The 26291-nt window shown below is 32.2% G+C and overlaps 2 protein-coding genes and 1 pseudogene across 7 annotated transcripts; all 3 read left to right on the top strand.

Annotated features, from left to right (window-relative positions):
* On the top strand, positions 3736–8573 carry LOC109347313 (ABC transporter B family member 15-like). Its single transcript, XM_019587071.1, has 4 exons — positions 3736–4317; positions 5141–6046; positions 6617–7185; positions 7750–8573. Exons 1-4 carry the CDS (start codon positions 3886–3888, stop codon positions 8567–8569), a joined length of 2727 nt encoding a protein of 908 aa, XP_019442616.1. The 5' UTR covers positions 3736–3885; the 3' UTR covers positions 8570–8573.
* Positions 12482–23504, top strand: LOC109347311 (paired amphipathic helix protein Sin3-like 2). Of its 6 annotated transcripts, none has more exons than XM_019587065.1 (23): positions 12482–12564; positions 12927–13005; positions 13571–13774; positions 13868–14048; positions 14129–14227; positions 14325–14498; positions 14578–14863; positions 15404–15540; positions 15734–15809; positions 15896–15925; positions 16149–16339; positions 16430–16584; positions 16720–16847; positions 16948–17202; positions 17541–18170; positions 18313–18395; positions 18571–19185; positions 19267–19364; positions 19538–19676; positions 19759–19911; positions 20039–20202; positions 21731–21842; positions 23062–23504. In XM_019587065.1, the coding sequence occupies exons 2-23, from the start codon at positions 12929–12931 to the stop codon at positions 23197–23199; spliced, it is 4125 nt and encodes a 1374-aa protein (XP_019442610.1). In that variant the 5' UTR covers positions 12482–12564; positions 12927–12928; the 3' UTR covers positions 23200–23504. The 6 variants fall into 6 exon arrangements, with proteins under 6 accessions (XP_019442610.1, XP_019442615.1, XP_019442614.1 ...); XM_019587070.1 differs by lacking the exon at positions 23062–23504 and adding an exon at positions 20583–20657 and having other exon boundaries at positions 21731–21832; XM_019587069.1 differs by lacking the exons at positions 21731–21842; positions 23062–23504 and adding exons at positions 20583–20657; positions 20745–21164.
* LOC109346922 lies at positions 24533–25599 on the top strand (annotated as a pseudogene).

The raw sequence follows: 26291 nt of genomic DNA, 5'->3' as shown, positions 1-26291 counted from the left end.
GTGTTGAGGCTATGCAAAGACCAATTGAAGAGCCAAAAGAAGTCATAAATGTTATATTCTATTCCTATTTTTTAGATTTGTTTTGTTGGGCTTAGCCCAATATTTTGTAATTATGATAAATGAGAGTTATCCCTCAATAATTGAAATTTTACACTACAAATCTCTAATTTAGAGTTTGATATTCTCTTCTCCATTATGAGTGAGTATTTCCCTTTATTTCTAGGATTGGGGCTATGCTCATTTACATTTAATAAACATTTGTTCTTACTTCTATTTCATTGAGCGTTGTGATTTGAATCATTAAACTGAGTTTTATTCGTGTAAGTTGCCTGACCAATAAATTACACCTCTTAGATACATGAGGAAGGACCAAGAGGTGAACCCAACTATCTGATCATTCAATTATTCAAACTAGAATCCTAATTCACGAGAGTAGTATTAGGATTATCGGGGGTTTCTAGAATTCACATTGGGTTGCTACGAAGCGATTTGATAGAAAGATCCAAGTGAATGATTTGATTGATAATCGTATCACGAGAGTAAGTGCGATTTCAATTGAGTACACATGTCGAAGCTTGAGAGAGGATGACACATCAAAGAACAATTCACCCTCACAACTTAAAGTTCATGAAAAGGAGCAAAACAAGGATTTGCGAGTGTAAAGGCAATAACCATTATCCTTGGAACTACTCCTAGATTAGATTTCAATCTTTTTTTACTATTTTCATAATTATTGTCAATTGTTTAATTGTTCTAATTTCACTTTTAATTCATATTTGAATTAATGATAAATTAATTGTTTTAAGTAAATGAATTTTTCGATCTTTGTGAGATTGACATTTTATTACTTGATGACATAATTGTGCTCTTGCAATTTGTCTTATCATTTACTTAATGAGTTTAGCTCAAATTTGACTCATTTAATTTATTAACCAAATTTATCAAACTAAATAACCAAACAAATTAGTTTGATCAACATGTATGTTCACTAAGGAAATTCATACCATAACATATTCTTATTTTTTCTTTTTTAGTCCTCCCAACTATTATTCAAGAATGATTATCATATATTTGTGTGAATCAAGTTTTTATCTCTTAAGTCAGATACAAATAGATAACCTTTTTCACTAAAAAAAATTGTATATGTTCAGATTATAGTTACGAAGGTAATTAAAAACTTGTAATTGTGTAGATAATTTACTAAACTAGTTTTTCAATAAAAATATCTTTGTAACTAGTTGAAATCTAAAAAATGACTAAAAATATGTAATATTTATTTAATTATTTATTAAGTTGTTAAATAGATAGATAATTTAAATCAAAATTTTCAATATCTTAGCTTTATAATTTATTTATAATTGGATATACAACGATTTATTTCCTTGTTTTATTTTAATATTTTTTGTTTCCAATATTTTTCTAAAATATATGTTTATAGTTTTTTTCACTGTTGAAAGAGTATATCATTAAAAAAATATATAATATGTGTCTGATTTATACATTGTCTAATAATCAAATACAAGGATAATTAACATCATTGTCGTGTCCGATTTTCGGAGTTGTCACGATATTTTTTGCAGTTAAAATATTGAATTCTCTATTTATGTCCATTTTTGAGTTAATTGATCTATTAAGTTATAGATTTAGATCTGTGGTTACTTATAGATCAAGGAAGATATTAGTAGAGTGTTCATACAAAATAAAATTTACCCTCAATAATTGTATGGATTACATATATTCTTAATTTATTTTATTAAAAATTAATTATTGTAACACAACAATATATTTTAATTTTTGTGTCTAACGAGAATAAATCTTGCTCATACGTAGCTCTATATATATTAGGAAATCAAGACTACATAGTTCTAAAAAAAATAGTTAATAAATTTAATTAAAGTAGAAATTCTTTGAATTTGATTGTGGTGGAACTAATGGACAAATATTCAACATGAATCACTAATCCTCTTCCCACTTTGATAATTAGAAGAGACAATACAAATAATCTCAACCATTTATTGTCTTAAAGTGGAGAGAAAGATACAACAAGAGTCGAAATCTTGCTACCGAATTCCAAAAATAATTGAAATATTTATTTAAATGCATTAAATGATTTATTCTTGAAAGAGAATTAATTAACAAAGAGTCCTTATTAATCATTTATTTTATTCTCACTTTGATAAATAACAGAGACAACATAAACGATTGTAACTACTTCTCGTCTCGAAGCAAATAGAAAAATACAACAAGAGTCCTAACATCACCCTCGTATTCCAAAAATTAAAACATATTATTTTAATTCGATTTGTGTTAATAAAGAAATTGTCTTAATTAAATGAGTTTGAGATATAATCGAGCAAAAAATGAATACTCTCCTCGTTGTAGTAATCAAAGAAACAAAATAAGAATAAATTAATGAACCTCCATCTTGCTTGAATGGATCAATTACAAGCAAATAATACGAAAAAATGGAATTAAAAGGGATAAGTAAAATAATAAGTAACATAATTAAAAATAAAGGATTGAAATGGATAAAATAGAAAAGTAAATGAAAGAAGCGAAAATATAAAAAAAAACAATTTAGGATGGGTAACCAAATGAGGATCACATGTTCTGTTCCAAGAAGTGTGTCACTTGCTGCAATTAATCAGAAAAATATTTAATTATTAAATTTTTAACTTAAATACATTTTTCCAAACAATCAGATGAAGTGACACATTTTTTGGGATAACAGATGTCGCCCCAACAGAATGTTTCCTATGTCTACATAAACAAATTAGAGGAGGCCAAAGGGAATTGAAATCCCAAAATTGCCAAATCTACTCCTCGACAGTGACTAGTGACCTTGACGATAGGTGTCAGGCAAATTCTGAAGTTGTGACAGAGCGACGAGGCATTCTGGCTTCATTCCACACATATGAGTTAACTCTAGGCAAAATAACTTGACATGTGACTTCTCAAACCCATTAAACTTAAATACTCCATACAATATTTTATTCTCCTCCAAGGGACTTAATGATAATGACTCAGTGATATAGTGACTATTTATCCTTGAAGTTACAGGTTCGAGTCGTGGAAGGCTCCCCTTGGAGAGAACTAAAATATTGCAGAGAATATTTAAGCTTAATGGGTGACATGCTCAGTATATTCATAGGTCTGGGAAATCGCATATCAGAACTAGAGTGTTACATTTATAACAACAACCAGTTATAGATCTAAGATCCGAGCAGAGTGTGCAACATATTTATCTGTTGTTTTCCTATGGAAATATATATGTTGTCTCACAAAGTGTGTCGCTTCATGTGTCAGTTACTATATTTAGCCATAAAAATACTTAATTATTACACTTTTAAATTATAAAATATGACACATAAAGTGACACACTTTTTGGAGCATATATATTCTCTTTACCTATACCTAAATGACGTCTTTATGGAGATACAAGTTGAAACTCACATATTTCTTTAATTTGTAGCTTCATTAATAAATATAATACAACTTGTATGGTCCTTCTAAAATTATATATAATAGATCAAATTCTCTTACACATTGATATTGCTCATAATAATATGACTTTGTTTGAGTTCATAATAATTTTATGTTTGATGAAAGGGATTATATATGTATTGATAATATATACCCTAAGAATACTTATAAGTAATTAATATTGATAATATATATATATATATATATATATATATATTGTCTAACGATAAAATTGTTATTTATGTCTTATAATAAAGATGAAGTGATGTATGTTACTATGTTGTATGTTACAGAGCATTAGGTGCTGCATTGTCCAATGTAAAGTACTTCTCAGATGCAAGTAGTGCAGCAGAAAGAATAAGTGAAGTGATAACAAGAGTTCCAAAGATTGATTCAGACAACATGGATGGTGAAATTTTGGAGAATGTTTCAGGAGAAGTTGAATTTAACAAGGTTGAATTTACATACCCATCAAGACCAGATAGCATTATATTGAATGATATGTGCTTAAAAGTTCCATCAGGTAAAACATTGGCCTTAGTTGGTGGAAGTGGATCAGGAAAATCTACTGTTGTGGCACTTTTGCAAAGGTTTTATGACCCAATTGGTGGAGAAATAAGGCTTGATGGTGTTGCTATTCATAAGTTACAACTCAAATGGTTAAGGTCTCAAATGGGTTTGGTTAGTCAAGAACCAGCTTTATTTGCAACAAGTATTAAGGAGAATATTCTTTTTGGAAGAGAAGATGCTTCTGAGAATGAGGTTGTGGAATCTGCTAAAGATTCTAATGCTCATGATTTTATATCTCAATTGCCTCATGGATACAATACACAAGTAAGTATATGTTATTATCTGCACTTAGTGCAACCAGATTTCACACTTAAATTAAGAATATTTTGTATAGAGTATAATATCTATGAACCATGACAGATAAAACTGTCGTATAATTATATTTAGAGGATAAAAGTGTCGCATCTTTGTGTTTTTTTTTCATGTTGTTTGTGATGTACTTGTCTTTTTCATTAAATGGAGATGATCCTAACTCAATATCTATGCACTGTCGGTGTAGAGATTTATACACAGCCGCTATATGGTCCATCATTATTTGTATTATTTTTCTTGAAGAGTCGTGATGATTGAAAATGAATGGTAAATGATGAATCGATGGTGTATAAAACTCTTACATTGTCGATGTATACATTTTTTTTCTTTTTTTAGATAAATATTACTGCATATAGTCTACCTACTATCCCTTTAACATGAGCGCCACCTTGTCGTTCGATTCATGTAGTAGGATACAGATTTGGTTGTTCTAAAATTAACATATTTCCAGAAGAGTTTAATATTCATGCATCGTCAGTATAAACAAGTTTTTTACACTGAGAGTACATTATTCACCATTGATTTGTATTACTTTTGTTCAAAAGTCAATAATGATTACCATATGAATGATGGATGATGTGTTGAAAGTGTAAAAGGCTTAAATATGGTTTATACATTATACATTACACAGGTTTATTTTAACTAACATAATAAGTATATGTGATCATGGTCCAACAAAATATTCCTAGGTACATAGCTCCTAAAACATTTCAATGTTTTTTGATTGATTACCTTAACATTTGTGTCTTACTAAAACATGTTACATTACACATAGGTTGGAGAAAGAGGAGTTCAAATGTCAGGTGGACAAAAACAAAGGATAGCTATTGCAAGAGCAATTATAAAAAAGCCAAGAATTCTTCTCTTAGATGAAGCAACAAGTGCACTTGATTCAGAATCTGAAAGAGTTGTTCAAGAAGCTCTAGACAAAGCTTCATTAGGAAGAACAACAATCATCATAGCTCATAGATTATCTACAATTAGAAATGCTGATATTATTGCTGTTGTGAAAAATGGAAAAATCATGGAAATGGGGTCACATAATGAACTTATACAAAATCAACATGGTCTTTATACTTCACTAGTTCATCTACAACAAACAGAGAAAACAAATGGTGACCAAGAAGATAATAATTCATCTATATTGTCAAATAGAGACAACATTCAAAACACTAGTAGCAGAAGAATTTCGACTGCGAGTCGTTCTAGTAGCGTGATTTCAGCGGCTCCTGCTTCGGTTAATGATGGTGATCATGAAGTTGAAAATGTTGTGGAAGATGAGAAGTTACATGTTCCTTCATTTTGGAGGTTGTTGGCATTGAATTCACCTGAGTGGAAACAAGCATGTTTGGGATGTTTGAATGCATTGTTTTTTGGTGCTGTTCAGCCTAGTTATGCATTTGCATTGGGGTCCATGATATCTGTTTATTTTCTTACAGATCATGATGAGATCAAAAGGAAAACAATGATATATTCTCTATGCTTTTTGGGATTGGCTTTGTTTTCTTTGGTGGTTAATATCTTACAGCATTATAGTTTTGCTTACATGGGTGAATACTTGACCAAAAGGGTCAGAGAGAGAATGTTTTCTAAGATTCTCACTTTTGAAGTTGGGTGGTTTGATCAGGATGAGAATTCCACTGGAGCTATTTGCTCTAGACTTGCCAGAGATGCCAATGTGGTAACTTTCTAACTTCATTTTCTGCACAATGTTTTCATGCACTCTTATATGTTACTTCCTAGTCATTTATTATTGTCAAATCAGAATAAAACCCGTACTCCCGAATTTCGAGTATCCTACTTTCACGCAATTCACAGGGTTCAACATATTTCACGATCAAGGATGTAGTAGTTTTTGCAGTAGTAATTCTTATATATCGTATTAACAATTGAAAAATGGTCGAAAAACAAACATTTATCTTCATATTGGGCAACACAGTACTTAATGCTTATGTTGCTGTACTCAAATTTTATCTTTATTTTCTTTTTGAGTAATGGTTCATGAAGATGAAGTCGGTGCAACGGTAAGCTTATTTGCCTTGTGACCTATAAGTCATATGTCCAAATCCTGAAATCAACATCTTCGTTTATGAGAATAAGGTTGTGATTGACACTAACATTTATGTTGGACCTTGTGTTTTGTTGGCTATGCATTGTACTTATAAGCTATACCCTTTAATGTTTCACTAGTGGATTTTGATTATGATTAAATTCTTGGAAAAATCACTTTTTTAACTCTATCTTATTACAGGTAAGGTCATTAGTTGGAGACAGAATGGCTCTACTGATTCAAACCATCTCAGCAGTGGTTATAGCCTGCACAATGGGCTTGGTCATTGCATGGAAACTAGCCATTGTTATGATAGCAGTTCAGCCCATTATCATAGCATGTTTCTACACAAGGCGTGTCCTTCTAAAAAGCTTGTCTCAAAAAGCCATAATGGCCCAAGATGAAAGTAGTAAGCTAGCTGCAGAAGCTGTTTCAAATCTTAGAACCATAACTGCATTTTCCTCACAAGATAGAATCATCAAGATGTTAGAAAAATCACAAGAAAACCCAAGAAGAGAGAGCATTAGACAATCATGGTTTGCAGGGCTTGGGCTTGCATGTTCACAAAGCCTGACATCATGTACTTGGGCCTTGGATTTTTGGTATGGTGCTAAGCTTATCTCACATGGGTATATCACAAGTAAGCAACTTTTTGAGACATTCATGATATTGATAAGCACTGGTAGGGTTATTGCTGATGCTGGTAGCATGACTAGTGACCTTGCTAAAGGTGCAGATGCTGTGGCCTCAGTTTTTGCAGTCCTAGATAGGTACTATCATAATATCTTAACTATTATCTCATAATATTTTGTTACTTCACAGAAACTTAGGTTACTTCACTTTTTTTTGGAGAAATGTTTATCTGTCTTATAATACAAAAGCATCCATACTTTGTCTTATCAGTCAGAAGTTGTTACAGAAGTTGTTATAAAAGTTGTCGCGTCAGAAGTTGTTATAAAAGTTGCTGAGTTAGAAGTTGTTGCAAAAGTTGTCGAGTCAGAAGTTGTTACAAAAGTTATCGCGTCAGAAGTTGTTACATAAGTTGTCGCCAATTGTGTACATAATAATACTGAAGTCAACCAATAAGGCGTTAGTCTAGTGGTCCAAGTTCTCATTATATCCTTCGAGTAGACCAAAAGGTCAAGAGTTTGGTTTCTGTAAGCAACATTGTTGGAAGAGTTAGCCACACACCCAGAAAGAGATTAGCTTTTTTTTACCCATAGGATAAGGATACCGTTGGTCATACTAAAAATAATGTTGAAGCCTAGTATTGTTATAATTAGGACATCATGCCACATCAATAACATTATATCTATTCTCTTTTATATTAACAGGGACACAAAAATTGAGCCTGATGAGACAGAAGGTTACAAGCCAGAAAAGTTAACAGGACAAATAGAACTAAGTGATGTCCATTTTGCATATCCAGCTAGGCCTAATGTAATGATCTTCCAAGGCTTCTCAATCAAAATTGATGCTGAACAATCAACTGCATTAGTAGGCCAAAGTGGTTCTGGCAAGTCAACAATAATAGCCTTAATAGATAGATTCTATGATCCACTCAAAGGGACAATAACAATAGATGGTAGAGACATAAAGTCCTATAATCTAAGATCACTTAGGAACCACATTGCACTAGTAAGTCAAGAACCAACATTATTTGGTGGAACCATAAGAGAAAACATTGCATATGGAGCTTATGATAATAATAACAATAATAATAAGAGTAATGAAGCTGAGATTATAGAAGCAGCAAAAGCATCAAATGCACATGAATTCATTGCAAGTTTGAAAGAAGGTTATGACACATTTTGTGGTGATAAAGGGGTGCAACTTTCAGGGGGTCAAAAGCAAAGAATAGCTATAGCAAGAGCCATATTGAAGAACCCTGAAGTGTTGCTTTTGGATGAAGCTACAAGTGCACTTGATAGTGAATCTGAGAAGCTTGTACAAGATGCACTAGAGAGGGTTATGGTTGGAAGGACTAGTGTAGTTGTGGCTCATAGATTGAGTACTATACAAAATTGTGATGTTATTGCTGTGTTGGGTAAAGGGAAAGTTGTGGAGAAAGGGACACATTCTTCTTTGTTGGGTAAGGGACCAAGTGGAGCTTATTACTCTTTGGTAAGTCTTCAAAGAAGACCATCAAACTAATTAATGAAATCATGTTTTCTGTTTTACCGGTCTGGTCTCCCGAAAATTGAAAAATTTAAAATGGTCTACAGAAATTTGAAATATAAGTCGAAATAGTTATTTTTATGGTCAAATTAGTCTCCAATAGGTATTGTAAAACATGCTAAGAAGAACTAAGTTGATTCATATTTAGAATTTTTGTAGATTATTTTGGGTTTTTCAATTTTTGAGAGATAAAACTAATAAGGTTGAAAAACATGAGGGGCTTATTTATGATGAAAACTCAAAGTGAGGGAAGAAAAAGGAGATAGTTAATCTACATATGCCTAATGTTATTCATGGTTGAATGTGGATATAAATTGAGGGGGAAAAGATATGGGTAAGAGATTTTTACATTGTCACTAAATTGTCTATCATTTATATTTGATTATTATTGACTTTTAAATATAAGTAATACAAATATATAATATGTTGACGGTGTATAAATCTTTATGTTAACATTATATAAATATTGTTATAAATTATGTAAGGATCATAAGGGTGCAACTTGGCCTAAAAGACATACTTGGGCATGATAATGTGTTTAACCAAGGACAGGGATCACCTATATCTCTAATGGTATCCTACTCTATATACTAAGCCAATTAGAGTATTACTTTTTCACATTTTGTTTTTAAAAATATTCTTTTATTTATGTGTCAACATGTGATTGACTTAGGATAGGAAAGGGGATAGATAATCCCCATCCGTTTAACCAATCCACCATCTTTAGGATAGAGATATGTTGTCCCCGACCATCTCTCTAACCAATCACAATGAAGCAAAATTGAAAAAGTTATGAATATTTACTTTTTTTTTACTGAAGTGACATAATATGATTAGTTTGAGACAGAGTTTAGGACAGGGTTTGGTACAACATATCTTTGTCCCAATAAGTCATCATGTCAGAAAAGAGAACCAATTCCACTAAAATTAGTCACAATTTATCACACGGTCAAACATGTTCAACTCTACCAACTAGTTCTTAGATGAACTCTACCAAATCGTTTCTTTTTAATTATGCTTAAGTTGATTAAGAATCAGAATTAATATACTGATAGTTATTTGGTTAATGTTAGGGGAAAATATATATGCAAAAAGTAACCAGATGAATGATGGATAGTGTATGACAGTAAATAAATTTCCACTTTTTATATTATCCATATCACATTAGTTATCAAATTGGTTGATTACAATTTACAAGTATTATATAACTATTTAATTGATGATTCACTAATTAAATTGTATACCAGTAAAATTAAAAATTCATATATATTATATTATCAAGTTGAAAAATTAATGAATAATATAATAAATATTTTTATTTATAATAATTGACAAAAAAAATACGTTTTAATGGTATATCATATTTTAGATATAAATTAAAATTAAAGCAGTGGTATTTGTTCTATCCTTTACAATAGTATTTTAATAAAAATTAATTCAAATTTCATTTTTTAATTGATGTACCATATCAATGTGGGGTCCATTTCACTAGTATTTGGGAAGGACCTGCTGTATGATATGATATATTTTTTTTTTGCAAACCAATGATATTTCTTGATTTTATAGATAAGAAACTAATTTTTTTCGAGATAAATGATTGTTCATTCAAATAATTGTCACTCTTAAGAATTGAATCATTAACCATTTGGTTTACCTAAAAATCCATTATGACCTTATATCACTTGACCAACACATTATTGATATACAATACGATATTAATAACATATTACATGTTTTCTTATTTAACCGTACTTTTAATATTTTTAGTATATGATTAATTATACTCATTCATGGGATGAGAGGAAACATGATTAAAAAAATGAAGTTAGCAACTTGCCTTGTCACAATCAATCTATTTTAGATAAGAATCACTTGAAATTAGTTGAAATATGTCATTAAATATATCAAAATTTTAATTAGTTGATATAGGTACAAATCAATTTGGAATACACAAACGTGATTTACATTTCATTTTCCAAAATTCAAAAATAATAAGATACCTTAGATCCTTAGTTAATATTTTTGCAAATGCTAATTAACCATTTGATCATAATAAATTTGTTAGTGACACTTTTTTTTGTAAAATTTCTTCAATAAAGCAAGGGTGTTTTGTTGTATATCTATAGGCACCACAATCTCACTATTTTCTATTAATTAGTTATAATTATAATTTAACTAATAATAATTTTGTGAGAGACATTTTTTTATTATTGTACAAATTTCATAATAACGCACATTAAATCACTTGTTGACCCCATTTCTATTTTATTGACTCTACATCAATTTTATTCAAGGAATATGATGAAGCAATTATTTTATTCAAGGAATGTGTTATGAACATTAATGCAATTATTTTAGTGAAAACCTACCTAAACCAATTAAGATATTTGGATAGAAATAAACCATGGATACAATCATATAAAACAAATGCTTAGTGAAAATAATTATCTATTTTCTCTCTCCATGATAGTGTTTTCAGCACATTATTTAGTCATGCATTTCATGTATAATCAAATGCCAAAATTGTATAATTTAGTGGATTCCAAAAAAAAATATTTATCAATACATAACAAAAAGAAGAAGTAAGGATCGGGTTAAAAATAATGAAATTTTCTTCTCTAATCTAATGTGAGTTTATCTTTAATAGTGAGAAAGTGGTGATGTAGTTAAATAGTTATTGGTACAAATAAATTTGGGAAACAACAAAATGTGTAAAAAACCCAACAAAGTTCTATTAGTTGATAAAAATTTAACTAATGATATTTAACTCATTTATTATTTCTAACATATTTTTTGGTACATTAATTGATGGAATTCATGTGTGATCTCCTAATTAAATAGTCAATCTACATAATTTCTTGGATCCCAAAAATATGATAAATAACAAACACATATTAAAGATTATGTTAAACAGAATGGATAATATCTTTAGATTATTAATGACTTGTGATTTTTGTGCATTAAATAAAATTAAGAATAGATTCATCTCTTTTTTAAACTTTAGAAATACGGTTATTTTAAAAAGAATCTTTATCTAAACTAAAATACTGGAAAAATTGTTAGTAGCATACCCTAATTCCTATTTATCCCATTACGAAAAAATATATTTGGAAAATAATTTATTTGTTGCTTTACATTCTATTTTTTTGTCATCATGCTTTTATTTCTTAATAATTATTAAATTTGAGATTAATATCTATATATTGTCTAATATAAAAATGTATACACAATCAGTATATAATCAATCTTTCATTATACTACATATATTTAAAAACCAATTATAATTAAATATTAATATAAATAATGCAATGCATCATAAAAATTCTTAATTTGTTAGTGCATACATTTTGTTCTCATTAAATTTTTCTACTATTATACAAATCAATAAAGTACTAAATAAAGATGAAGTTAAAAAAAATTTATTAGATAAAAAAATAATATTTCTTTTTCATTTATAGACGGATGAATGAATACTTATCACCATCTTATAAATCTCATATGAGCCAACAATAATAATAAATATTAGTGCATGTGAAATATAGATTGGAAAAAGAAAATGATGAAAAAACACAACAAGTAAAAAACAAAGATGGTAAATCTATTGTATAAATATTTATTCATAATCAGTATATCATCAACCATTTATTTGTATTACTTTTTGTGAAGAATCAACAATTATGATGATGATTAACCTGAATGATAGATAATACAATGATAATGTCTAAAACTCGTAAATTGGCACTACATACATTCTTTTCCCTCCAAAAAAACAAAACCAAAACCTAAATGTATAAAAGAAACAATGGGCTTGATAGTAATAAAGTATCCATAGCCCACACCTTAAAAACAAAGCATAAAAGCATAAGTTCACACAAAAACACACAAACACAAAAACCTCTTTTTCATAATCATCACTTTTTTTCTTCTCATTCCAAACACCAAATTTTGAGTTTAAGTTCCACACTTTGCACGTACGTTTTCACCGCTTCTTCTTCTTCTTCTTCTCTCTCTCTTCAAACAATTTCTCTTCTTTTTCATTGTTACGTAACAACGTAAGAGTGAGACACAAACTTAAGAAACTAAACCTATTTTTCATGTTTTTTTATCAAACACAAAAACCCTTCACTGTTTCTTTATTATAGAGAGATCTATTCAACTTTTTTTCCCATCAAAATTTTCTTTTGAAATCGATCAAGTTACATTCTTTTTTCCTTTTTATTTAATGGGTCTTCATTGTTTTCCTTCAATTCTATGTTTATCTTCATGATATTTTGCTACTTCATGCTCTCATTATTTTGAATTTTGTAATTGATTTTTTGTTTTTGTTTTGCAGATATGAAAAGGGCAAGGGATGATGTTTATTCTGGCTCTCAATTCAAACGCCCCTTTGGTTCATCACGTGCTGCTGATTCGTATGTTTTTCTTTGATACCCTATTTTTTGTTTGAAATTTGCTTATTAGCCCTATTTTGTGCTTTAAGAATTGAGCTTATGTATCATGTGAAGTTGTTGCCTTTAGCTACATCTATGAAGAATTCAAGTGTGCAATTTGTGTTTTTTTACTTGTGGTGTTTAAATTGAAATTGAAATTGAATTTCATTAGGGTTTTCAAAATTTAGGGTTGTCGATAATTTAACTTAAATTGAATGTGTAATGGGGTTTTGGGTGAGATATTTGAGTAAAAGGAACATATGCATTTGGATATGGGCTAGGGCTGCATTTTGTGGGTTGCTTTAAGTCGCATGTGCGAATCTTACCGAGCAAGTAATTTGAGTAATGGTCTAAATTACCTCATTGATTAAACTAGAAGTATGCATGTTTGTATTATGCACTCCGTTCTTTCAATCTGAGGATATTTTAAAATTTCGATCATATGAACATTGTACAAGTAGAGCATTTGGTATATTTTTTAGATTAGTGTGCTATAATTGTTAATAGTTTGGTTATTTGAAATTGTGGCTGCTTTCTGTGTATGAAGCTATGGCCAAAATCAAATCCCTAGTGGAGGAGGCGGCGGCAGCGGCGGTGGTGTGGGTGGAGGAGGCGGAGGAGCAACTCCATCGCAGAAACTGACTACCAATGATGCCTTATCCTATTTGAAGGAAGTGAAAGACATGTTTCAAGACCAAAGAGAAAAATATGACTTGTTTCTTGAGGTTATGAAAGATTTCAAGGCTCAAAGGTAGACTCTTAAATCCCATTTTATACTATGTGATTATTATTTTGAGTTTGAAAATTTTGGTGTTGGGTCTAAGTAGTTTTTGTTCCTCTTCAGGATTGACACTGCTGGTGTCATAGCAAGAGTGAAGGAGCTATTCAAAGGGCATAATAATTTGATTTTTGGATTTAATACTTTCTTGCCAAAGGGATATGAGATAACACTTGATGAGGGTGATGCTCCTCCAAAGAAAACAGTTGAATTTGACGAAGCTATAACTTTTGTGAACAGGATAAAGGTGGATATGCTTTAGTTCAGGAATTTATTTTACTGCACTCATTGGTTCCTAGCATTAATTTATAGATTTTGCTTCCACAGAAACGATTCCAAAATGACGACCATGTTTACAAATCTTTCTTGGACATTTTGAATATGTACCGCAAAGAGCACAAGGACATTGGCGAGGTTTACAGTGAGGTGAAGTTCTTAATCTTCTTATTTTGGTGTTCTTTGTTGACTTCCTTGGTACTTGTTTGTTGAAACTTTTTCTCCTTTTTCGAAAAAAATTCTCTAGGTTGCAACCCTTTTCAAGGACCACCGAGATTTACTCGATGAGTTCACTAGATTCTTACCAGATACTTCTGGAACACATTCTATGCCGCATACTCCATTTCCTCGAAATTCATTGCAGCGCTTTAGTGAGCGAAGTTCTTCAGCACCCATGATGCGGCCAATGCAAGTAGACAAGGTAGCAACAGTGTTCCTCTCCCTTCTGTATGACTTTCGTAAATTGCTTTTTTACTGATTGAGCTATAAACTTTTTACAGCAACGTTATCGACGAGATAGGCTTCTTTCTTCGCATGATCGTGATCTAAGTGTTGATCACACTGATCTTGATGATGACAAAACTATGATCATGCACAAGGAACAGAGGAAACGCGAGAGCAGGGATAGGAGAATTCGTGATCATGATGAGAGAGAAGCTGATCTTGATAACAACAGGGATTTGAACTCACAACGCTTTCCTGATAAAAGGAAATCTGTCAAAAAGGCTGAAGGTTGTGGATTGGCTTCTGACTTTGCTTCTCACGAGGACAAAGATTCCTTAAAGAGTGAGTAATCATGCCATGCTTTGGACAAATCACATTGCTTGAACATGTTTCTTGCATTTTAGATTCATACACTTCTTTTGGTTGCCAATAACTATCACATTTCCAATATGCACTATATTATCCATTTCTACGTAATAAATTCGTTTTCATAATCAGCTGTAGTGCAGAAAACCATCACCAAAGCAAGTTAAGCAGGGGAATGGAACAGTGATTACTTTTCTTGGTGTCAAACTTGCAAATTGTAAATACATAGTAAATTAGATCAATGGTTATGAAAATATCAAATGTACCTTTTGATATTCTTATACTGTCATCTCTTTCTCTGTACTTGTTTTGTGTTTTGAGCAATATATAGATCATACACCTTATTAACAAGACCCATATGTGTCGAGTGTTTGCAATCAATTTAGAGTTTAAAAAAAACCTTTTCCTTAATTAAATGTCATTATCATCGGCTGTATGGAATTTCGGTAGTTCAATTATTTGCATTTCTTTGGCCTGTTGGTATCTTTCTTGATAACAAGCTTTTCTTCATACCAGGCATGTATAGTCAAGCATTCAGTTTCTGTGAGAAAGTTAAGGAGAAGTTGAGCAGTGCAGATGACTACCAAGCATTCTTGAAGTGCCTTCACATTTTCAGCAATGGAATAATAAAAAGGAATGATTTGCAAAATTTGGTACGTGCCAGCTTCTTTGAGTTACTGACTTGAACACCTCTCTGATTTTACTACTGTACTTCATTCTTTGTTTTTCTTGTTGACATTGAATCATTTTAGTTGTTACTTCCTTTTGCGTATGTTTGGTATGGATGAATTCAATGATTTCGGAGTTAATCTAATACTAGGATGAATTGAAAAATTTACATTTCAGGTAACTGATTTACTTGGAAAACATTCGGACCTTATGGATGAGTTCAATGATTTCCTGGAGCGTTGTGAGAATATTGGTAATTATTGTTCAAATTTCTTGCTATTTTTATTATCAATGTATTTTATCATTTTGAGATTAAATCTTTCAAATTTGTTTTTGCAGATGGATTCCTTGCTGGTGTCATGAGTAAAAGTAAGTCGGCATATAATACACATCAATTATCCTCCTTATGTATATGCTTCAATTTCCTTTTTCCTTTTCTTACTCTCGAGGAGAACTGTCAGATTATGGACTGCATATCCCCCCTTAAATTAATCATTCAGATGATGTTGGTGTTGAATATGCTTAGTGATTTTAAATGATATTTTTTCTTTCCATATATCATCTTCTGATGCTGTAACCACATTGATTTCAGAGTCGTTGTCTACTGATGCTCATGCATCAAGATCATCAAAGTTGGAGGACAAAGACAAAGAGAAGAAGCGTGAGGTCGATGGAGGTAAAGAGAAGGAAAGATACAGCAAATACATGGACAAATCCATTCAAGAGCTTGACCTTAATGACTGTGAAAGTTGTTCTCCCAGCTACCGGCGTCTTCCGGCAGATGTATGTAACTTCCATTTGATTACTTTTCTTTTTGGCTTTGTTGGTATATATTTTTCTTGTAGAACTCATTGTTTCTTTTTATTTTTGCAGTATCCATTTCCTTCCGTCAGTCATAGATCTGAGCTCGCTGCTCAAGTGTTGAATGATCATTGGGTATCTGTGACATCAGGAAGTGAAGATTACTCTTTCAAGCATATGCGCAGGAATCAGTATGAAGAAAACCTGTTCAGATGTGAAGATGACAGGTAAAAAAACACGTGCTGGTTTTTTAGCTTAGTTTTTTATTGGATCTGACAGTTTTTCTTTGATTTCGTTATCCATCCTGCCTCCTTGATCCAATGTTCAGTTTTTATTTGATATTATCATTATTTCTAATGTAGATTTGAGCTGGACATGCTATTAGAGTCTGTCAGTTCAGCTGCTAAACGTGCAGAGGAATTGTATAATAACATTGCTGAAAATAAGATCAATATGGAGAGTCTGAGCCGTGTTGAAGAACACTTTACCGGTTGGTACCAAAATAATCCCAATCTGAAGTGATGTTTTGTATTATTTTATTGTTATACAATATTGTGATGAATTGCTTCTGTCTGGGCTACATATTGCAGCACTAAATGTAAGGTGCATTGAACGTCTATATGGTGACCATGGTCTTGATGTTGTAGACATTTTGCGTAAAAATCCAACTCATTCCCTGCCTGTAATAATTACCCGACTGAAGCAGAAACAGGAGGAGTGGACTAGGTGTCGTTCAGATTTCAATAAGGTCTGGGCTGAAATTTATGCTAAAAATCACTACAAATCACTTGATCACCGTAGCTTCTACTTCAAGCAACAAGATTCGAAGAACTTGAGCACAAAATGTAAGTTGAACTTAAATCCCAATGGTTATAGTTTATCTGCTTTCATATTTATATTTTTTGTGGATTTGGTTGCTTTGAGCTGCTCCATGAACATACATATAAAAGTCAAGGTATAATTGTCGAAATATTGTACCGTAAAAGTTGCATGGGTCAGTTAGTCAATTTTATATCTTAGCAGGTCTTTACCTCCCCCCCGCCTACTAAAATTTATTAGTATTGAAAATGATCTTATTAAAAGCTTATAGTTGTATCGTTAGCATTGAACAGTTTTCAAGTTTTGTTGTTACTGTTATCGTTCTATTTCTCTGTTCTAATATTTTGTGTTCAATGATATAAAGCTTTGGTGGCTGAGATCAAAGAAATTAAAGAGAAACAGCAGGAGGAGGATGATATTCTTCAGTCGATTTCTGCTGGAAATAAACAGCCTCTAATTCCACATCTCGAATTTGAATATTCTGATGCTGGGATTCATGAAGACCTGTATAAACTTGTTCGATATTCATGTGAGGAGGTCTTCTCTAGTAAGGAGTTGTTCAGTAAAATTATGAGACTCTGGGGTACCTTCTTGGAGCCAATGCTCGGTGTTCCTTCCCAATCTTATAGGACAGAAAATGTGGAGGACAGGAAAGAAAGCCACAATGTTTGTGATGGAAGTCCTCACGGAGACTCTATTTCAAGGTTACCAAAATTGAATAAGAATGAGGCTGATGGTAGGGTAATTGAAGTGAAGAATGCTCATCAGACTAGTTTAGCAGCTAATGGTAAAGAAAATGTATCTGTCGGTGGTGAACTGGTTTGTAAAGATGATCCAGTGATGGATAAAGGGCAGAAAAATGTAGACTGCAGTGTGAAAGTGTCTGGATTTAGTAAACCATTTGCATCTGATGAACAAGTTTCTAAAAACAATGCATCAATTGCAGTTAGAGAAGAAAATAGCCTGAGCAGAACCAATGCAGAATTAACTGCAGGTTTGTATTCAAGATAGCTGCAAAATTGATTTCCTCCATAACTTTGGTTTTTCTATTTATGTTCATTCAATTCTTTATCATTTCTGTTTTAGTATCTTAGTTGAATTCTTGCCAAAATACTAAATTTTGTTTATATTTCAAGGCTGTGTTACTACTCCATCACGGGCTACTGATACTAATGACTCTGTGGCCAAGTGTCAGAGTGCTAATGCACCATCGATGGAGGTATGAGTTCTCAATTGTGGAAAATTTCAATACTTACCTAATTTTAGTCATCGCACTCGCAACAAGTTGTGACTTTCTTGCTTTTGCATCTGTTTTATCTTTCTTGTCTCAAACCATTTTTGCTTTAATTCCCATTTGATATAAGAATGTCTCTGTGCTTATGCTTGTGTTTCAGGGATGTGAGACTCCAGCTCTGGTTCCAGTAGTGAATGGGGTGCTAAACGAGAGCAGTGAAGTTAAAAGCCATGAAGAGTCTGCTGGGCCTAGCAAAATTGAAAAGGAAGAGGGTGAATTATCACCGAATGGTGATTCCGAGGAAGATAACTTTGTTGGTTATGGAGATTCAAATGCACAGTCAACGGTCAAGTCAAAGCACAATATCGAAATAAGGAAACATCATTCTAGAAATGGAGAGGACGAGAGTTGCCCTGACGCTGGAGGTGATAATGACGCAGATGCTGATGACGAGGACAGTGAGAATGTTTCTGAAGGTGGTGAAGATGCCTCAGGCAGTGAGTCTGCTGGTGATGAAGGCTCCCGTGAAGATCATGAGGAGGAGGAAGATATGGAACATGATGATGTTGATGGTAAGGCTGAGAGTGAAGGCGAAGCTGATGGAGATGCACAATCTGTTGGAGATGGTTTGTCATTGCCATTGTCCGAGAGGTTCCTTTCGTCAGTGAAACCTCTCACAAAGCATATATCAGCAGTTTCATTTGTTGAAGAAATGAAGGATACCAGAGTGTTTTATGGAAATGATGATTTTTATGCGCTTTTTAGGCTCCATCAAGTAAGGATAGTGTTAATACGTAATTTTATGATGAAATTGCTTCCTTGGTGTTGATGTCTTACACTCTCTTGACCTTGGCAGATTCTTTATGAAAGGATCTTATCAGCAAAAACATATTCAATGAGTGCAGAAACGAAACGGAAAACGAAGGATGCTAGTTCCCTAGATCCTTACTCAAGGTATATTTTTTGCAACTTATACGAGCCCCCTCTCCACCTGCGGGGTAAGGCTGTGTGCATCTACCCTCCCCAGATCCCACTAAGTGGGATCCTCATGCACTGGGCCGCCCCTTTATACGAGCCCCCTCTCCCTGCTCATTACACATTTAATTGATAGTCTAGGTCCTTTTCAGATTTATGAATGCTTTGTACAACTTGCTTGATGGATCTTCTGAGAATGCAAAGTTTGAAGATGAGTGCCGAGCAATTATTGGGAATCAGTCGTATGTGTTATTCACATTGGACAAGTTAATATATAAGATGGTCAGACAGGTATCTTGGTTTCTTTATCTCTCCTATTATCCAGTTATGAGTTATTTGCTTTAAAGGTTCTAAATGTTGACTTTTTCTGCAGCTTCAAACTGTCACAACCGATGAGGTAGACAGTAAACTTCTCCAATTGTACGAGTATGAGAAGTCTCGGAAACCCGGGAAATTAAATGATTCAGTTTATCATGCAAATGCACATGTCATCCTTAATGAGGAGAATATATATCGATTGCAATGTGTAGGTCCTATGTGACTTTTCCCCTCTCCTGACTTGACAAACAAATTTACAAACAGAATACGTGTTTCTGTACTTCATAAATTATTTCTATTTATGGGTAACATTTTCCATTGTTATGTCATTGCAGTCTTCTACTCCTTCTCGACTTTCCATCCAGATCATGGACAATATGAATGAAAAGCCTGAGATGTTTGCTGTATCTATTGATCCGGATTTTTCCTTTTATCTGCACAACGATTTTCTGTCTGCCTCTCCTTGCAAAAAGGAACCAAATGGCGTTATACTGCGAAGGTACAAATCTGCAAGATTAAACTTTTAAGTTTCATTTTGGTACATTTCTCTTGATGAGTAAAAAGGGGTGGGGGTTAATTCTTCTGAAAATGATTAACCTTAAAGATCACTGTATTCCTTTTTTCTATTACGTTTTCTCTCTCCAAGTAACTTGTTAATTCTATATTTTCTAATTGGGATTTTAAACATACTGCGTGTGGGATTTTATTGCATATTTTAGCTAGTATATTGTCGATCACTTTCAATTAAGATGGCTTGAAGAGAAACCAGAGAACATTTTGTGTGAATTTTGCTTTAGGGTATCCTTTAACAACTCATATTTATATACATTAGTTAAAGATTTACATCACTTAATAAGAAGGAAACAATTTATAAAACAGAGATGGAACAGAAGATGAGGAAACAGAAGCATAATGTGGAGAAAACGGATGAAAACTCAAGAAATTATAGATCGGGTGAGGATTTCTAGTAGATTGAGTACCTTTCTGAAGTGCAACCAGAAGTTGCTTCTGTTTGATTACTTCTCTCCATGTCTGTCATAGGCCATTATATCAGCTAGACATTATAAATGTCTTCCTTCATTGGGGCCTTGAAGAAGAAATATATTTGGAGCAACCTCTGGTTTTGTTGCTCGAGTGGAGTCCGTGTTTATTTGCAAGCTACGGAGATGCTGAAATAGTCACTTAGTTTATCCCTTTTTTGTCAAAGTTTCTGTCAATGGTTTCTAGTTTCACAATGTTAGTCTTGAAATTGTAAGTCGTGTCAACTCGGGGCGCATTTTCATGCTTACTGAGTCGGGAAAACAGTCAAATTGGGTCTTCTCCATTTTCTGTTATTCATACTAATATATAGGGTCCAAGTATATCTATATCTTAGGGTAAGTATTTTGTTATTACCTTGATTGATGAATTCTTTTCATTGTACTCGGCTATTTTTAATGAAAAGATCTGAGTTTATTTTTATATTCAAGTTCTTTTGTAATGAGATTCAAATTGGAAAATTAAAATGTGCTGTGATAATGCATAAATAATATTACACTTTTCTACTTTTATTTTATCTATTTCATTATTTTACATCAATCAACAAGTCCGTACTCTCAATAAATTCGAGTGGTAGACAAAAGCAACCACCTTCTCATATATTGTACTCTTGCTACGTTTAGAGATGCCTTTTCGTTTTCGGCTGATGCTGTCTTAAATGCTTGTTATTCGATTAGTCGCTTTTCGTCATCAGTTCTTTAGAATTCCAGTCTATTGATTACCTTCATATTGTGCTGGTAACAGCGTCACGAGACAGTAGAGAAAACAGATCTCATGGAAAATCTTTAGCAGCTTATATTTATATACATTCGTCGAAAATTTACATTGCTTGATAAAAACAATTCATTTGTAATAAATCAAATAAATAAATAAAAAGGAAGCAACTCAAGAAACAGTTCTTTAATTGATATCTACAAAAAATAGTCAGTATGATGTACAATAACCTCAACGAGGCGATACGTAAGTTGCTGCCTTTTTTTGACATGCAGAAACAAACGCAAATATCGAGGCTTAGATGAGCACTCTGCAATTTGCTCTGCCATGGATGGTGTTAAAGTGATTAATGGATTGGAATGCAAGATAGCTTGCAACTCATCTAAGGTATGCAGCATTTTTATCCTTAATGGCTTCTATTTTGGCAGTGTAGTGCTTTATTCATATATTATCCGACATTTATGGAATCTTTCTCTATATGACCTCTGCCGTTGTGCCATCTTTAAAATATGATCACAGAAAGTTAAGCTCTAGTTAAATAGAGAAGACAGAATGGACTTCGGCAGATTTATTTATGTAAATTATATGGAAATAAATATTTTACATAGATCAAAAGATGCCTATTAAGTTTTATTAAAAACCAAATCTTTCAATTCGCCATTTAGGCCGATTCTTTCAAATGGTCTCACCTAGAGTGATCTATATTTTGTGTCCATCAACCAAAGACAATGTTTAAATTTATTCAACATTGTTCTGATATTCTTGTTAAACCTTTAGAGGTTTTAATTTGCATTCACAGCTAATGAGTATAGGACTGTCAAGTTTGACATCACTGAAGCCTCTCTTTCTCTATCTGCATCGGCACACAGTCACACGTAACACTTCAAAAAGCTGTTATTTTTCATCCTTTTAGAGTTGATTTTATTAAATGGAGGCACCATGTCACCATGGTGTTACCGTTTTTGGCCCGACCGCCATTCACCAATTGCAAAGAAGAGGTTTTCACTATACTTTGAATAGTGACCACCACAGTCATGTCTCCATGGTAGTCGCGACAGACCATGGTTTAAATGGCATCTTTGAACTTCATTTTAGGGATGTTTTCGTGAAATGGCAGTCACACCGAGCAACTGTTTAGGATGAGGAAGTCTTTTTTGTGTCGTCGAATGTCAAAGTGTTCGAATATGTTGGGCGAAAGAACTTTTTTATGGTTTGAGTTGAGGCAATGTTCTCTCAGCAGCTTTTTTTTTTTTTTTACTGTTTACAAGACTTGAACTCACTGTTTACAAGACTCGAACTCAAGACTTTGCTTAAGAGAATCAGATGTGACAAACTAATAGGTGTTGGTACATTGGCATGACAATTTGATCCTAGTTTTCTGTCACCCTAATAATTAGTAACTTCTTATTTCTCTTTCATCTAATCAACATAAACGCAGTTTTGATTATATATCATAAATGCTAATCATGTATAACCCAAGTTTCAATATTCTAACAGCTGTAAAACCATATAACAATCTTTTATTTTGATTTCTTTCCATAAGGTGTTATATTCATATCGACATACGAATTTTTTTGATTTTCTAATATATCAGTCGCATCTGCAGATTTCCTATGTTCTCGACACACAAGATTTTTTCTTCCGCCCCAGAAGGAAAAGAGGAACTTCATCAAGGGCGGCCTCCACCTCTACTACCCGACATAATCGGGAGGAAAGATATCGCAAATTGTTGGCGTTCCCGTAATACCCATGGCAACTGAAGCCCTTTAGGTACAACAAGAAGTTCCTGTTAAACAGTTTTAAGACACACAAATCCATACTTTTATGATGTCTACAAGAGTCTCGGTGCAACAACCTCAGAATCCTTTGGTTGTTAATTTAACTGTCATGATGCAAACATGAAAGTTAGGAGGGGAATGTAGATTGGTGCCTCTTCTATGTAAATAGTTTCATGCATAATATATTTGTAGATTTTTCTTTACCAATTTGATCTTGCTCTTAATGAAGATGCAAGCTTACATGGAAGTAGATTCAACATTGTTCTTTTCATTGTTTCTATATAGTACTTGTGTTGTTGGATTGGTGACCCTAAAATAGAGCACCACCAATGGGTTAATGAACACATAAGGTGCAATGGAAATGGTTTTCTAAAGTGATTGAGTAATGGTGGTTTTGAATATGATAGCTTATCAACTTAGTGTCTAAGCTTAGATTTTGTTAGAAATTAGTGTAGTATCGTTTAAGTTAGACAAATAAAATATAGTAAAAGGTAAGGTTGTGTATATTTATCCTTTATAGATTCTATGAAGTGGGAGTTTCGTGTATCGAGTTGTGTTTTTTAATGAATTTTTTAGTAACTTAAATGAGATATACATTTAAAAGTTTCAACCATGCTTAAAGTACATCAAACAAATATGTAATTGCATTATCTTGTAGAGTTAGGTCCAACTTTAATGGTGGGAGACAAAAGAAAAATAAATTCCAAGGTGGTAATTGAACCCAAGATCAAGGGTATTATAGTAATTGCATAATCACACTTGTAGACAGAGGTTATTAAGAAAGAGAGAAATAATAACATGGACTATTTATTCTTAAAAACATTATTAAAAGCACGTGCTCTGTTATAGACTGGTATGTTTGTATATTTGTATTCCATATAACATATTCAATATAAATATTTAACCCAATATATCCTCTATTATTTATTTTTATTTATAAAAAAATTAAAAAAAAAAGTTTAAACATGAATAATAGATAATATAATAATAGTATAAATAATTATTACACTGTCATTACATATATATTTTAATCACTCAACAATAAGAAAAGGAAACTTATTCTTAAATCAACATATCCTCTCCTCGTTTTTTCTATTGCATGCAAATAATTGTTTTAATCATACCATTAGTACTAATAGCTAACTAACTTATAATACGAAAATGAGTTTAACATCTACAAATACACATTAATATTATAAGAATTTTTTATTTTGGTATTACATCATTCAATATTTATGTATTAATCATCTTCCCTATTAATTCCAATATCTCTCTCATCTTCTCACTCTTTTGGTCTTATAGTTATAGAGTGATGTTTCTTTCTAGATCAATTATTTTTGTTGTCCTTTTCTTAACTTATATGCTTCTCTTTCAAGCCAATGCTATTAGATCTATTAATAACAAGATCACACACAAAAATGGCTATGAAATTGAAGCTAAAGTTGATAACTTTTTGCAAGTTGATAACAACAATTTGAAATTGGGTTTGGCATGTGACCCTTCATTTGTTCATATTGCTATGACCATCGATTTGAGAACAAGGATGAGTTTATTAGGATTGCTAAATCATCATTTCCTTATCTTACATTCATCAAAGTTTATATTTTTAAGGAAATTTTAGTTAATCATTTGATATCTCATTCAATAAGAGAAGCACTTGAGAATCTATTGAATTATGCAAGAAGTTATTTGGCTGATTTGCTAGAGGGATGTGATGAAAGAGTTATATATTTAGATTTTGATGTTATAGTTGTTGATAATATTCAAAGGTTTTATCGACTCAGTCAAGAGTGATTGGTGCAGCAGAATATTGTCATGCAAATTTTACAAGATATTTCTCTTATTAGTTTTAGTCTAGTTCTGAATTCTCTTAAGGTATGTTTGGGAGTTGAATTTTGGAGGGGATGAAGGAAAAAAGAAGACTTCAAAGCTATAAAATACATTGTGAAATGATTCTAAAGCCTTATTTTTTCTTTCATTCCCCTCCAAATTTCAACTCGCAAACAGACTCTAAGGTGTTTAAAGGTTAAAGGAAAAGGCCTTGTTATTTCAACACTAGGGTGATGGTGATGGATTTGGTGAGATGGAGAGAGGGTGAGTACACAAGGAAGATTGAGAAATTGATAAAGATTCAGAAAGATAAGAGGATTTATGAGTTGGGTTCACTTCCACCATTTTTTATGGTTTTTAGGATTTTGCATCATGGGCCAATTAGTTTGCTTCATTGGAGTAGTAAAGGGAAACCACGGGCTAGACTTTATGGTAAGAAACTATGCCCACTTGATTATCTTTGGGCTTATGATCTCTACAATCAAAATCATCACCATTACATGAGAATTGCACCCACAAGAGATTCTTCATTTTAGGAAATTATAATTTTTTGGGTAATTTTTGTACATATTTAAGTGTGTACTTACCAAGATTCTTTGATTTGTGTAAAGAAAGAACCATCATAAAATAATTTACTTGCTAAATTACTATAGGATGAATTTTGAGTATAATGTGGGTCAAACCACTTATAAAAGTCATAGACTAACATTTTCTATCTTTATCAAATAAATTATCACCAAAAAGTTTATTTCAGTTATAAGAAAATCAACTAAAATGGTAGAGGGAGTGAAGACTAAAATGAAGATGGAGGTGGTAAAGATAAATTATGACAAAACATTATTTGTGAAAACAGAAAATATTCAAAGAGTTCATCAATATTCTAAAGAATGAGGAATGTTTCAACATGTTGAAATGAACCCAAATAGTGATATGTTGAGGATTGGAGGAGTAAGAGATTAATTTGGTTTTTTGTTGAGAGGCCCACTTCTGTGATGGTGGATGACCATATATGTTGCTCATTGATCTTAGTTTTGTTAAAGTTTAATTGTTTTTTGTTTTAATTTTTTAAAATGTAGTTGCAAAACCTTGCACATTGTGTGATCCTAATGATTTTTAAAAGAGATATTGCATGTTATTTTGGTCATGCAAGTAAAATGAGTCCAACTTATTTATGATTGAAATTCTTTTCTTGTTTGATTTAGGGAATTGTTTATTTTTAACCAATTAT

The sequence above is a fragment of the Lupinus angustifolius genome, chromosome LG05 (genome assembly GCF_001865875.1).
Source record: "Lupinus angustifolius cultivar Tanjil chromosome LG05, LupAngTanjil_v1.0, whole genome shotgun sequence".
In the NCBI taxonomy this organism is placed as follows: Eukaryota; Viridiplantae; Streptophyta; class Magnoliopsida; order Fabales; family Fabaceae; genus Lupinus; species Lupinus angustifolius.
The sequence above is the reverse complement of the archived record's forward strand: the minus strand, read 5'-3'. Positions and strand labels throughout refer to the sequence as shown.

Bases quoted from the DNA above. Each gene is read 5' to 3' on its own strand.
- LOC109347313 (XM_019587071.1), top strand. From the start codon at position 3,886: ATGGATGGTGAAATTTTGGAGAATGTTTCAGGAGAAGTTGAATTTAAC. The intron at 4,318-5,140 runs GTAAGTATATGT...CATTACACATAG, and splicing joins CTCATGGATACAATACACAA to GTTGGAGAAAGAGGAGTTCA. The intron at 6,047-6,616 runs GTAACTTTCTAA...ATCTTATTACAG, and splicing joins TTGCCAGAGATGCCAATGTG to GTAAGGTCATTAGTTGGAGA.
- LOC109347311 (XM_019587065.1), top strand. From the start codon at position 12,929: ATGAAAAGGGCAAGGGATGATGTTTATTCTGGCTCTCAATTCAAACGC. The intron at 15,541-15,733 runs GTACGTGCCAGC...TTTACATTTCAG, and splicing joins GGAATGATTTGCAAAATTTG to GTAACTGATTTACTTGGAAA. The intron at 17,203-17,540 runs GTAAGTTGAACT...AATGATATAAAG, and splicing joins GAAGAACTTGAGCACAAAAT to CTTTGGTGGCTGAGATCAAA.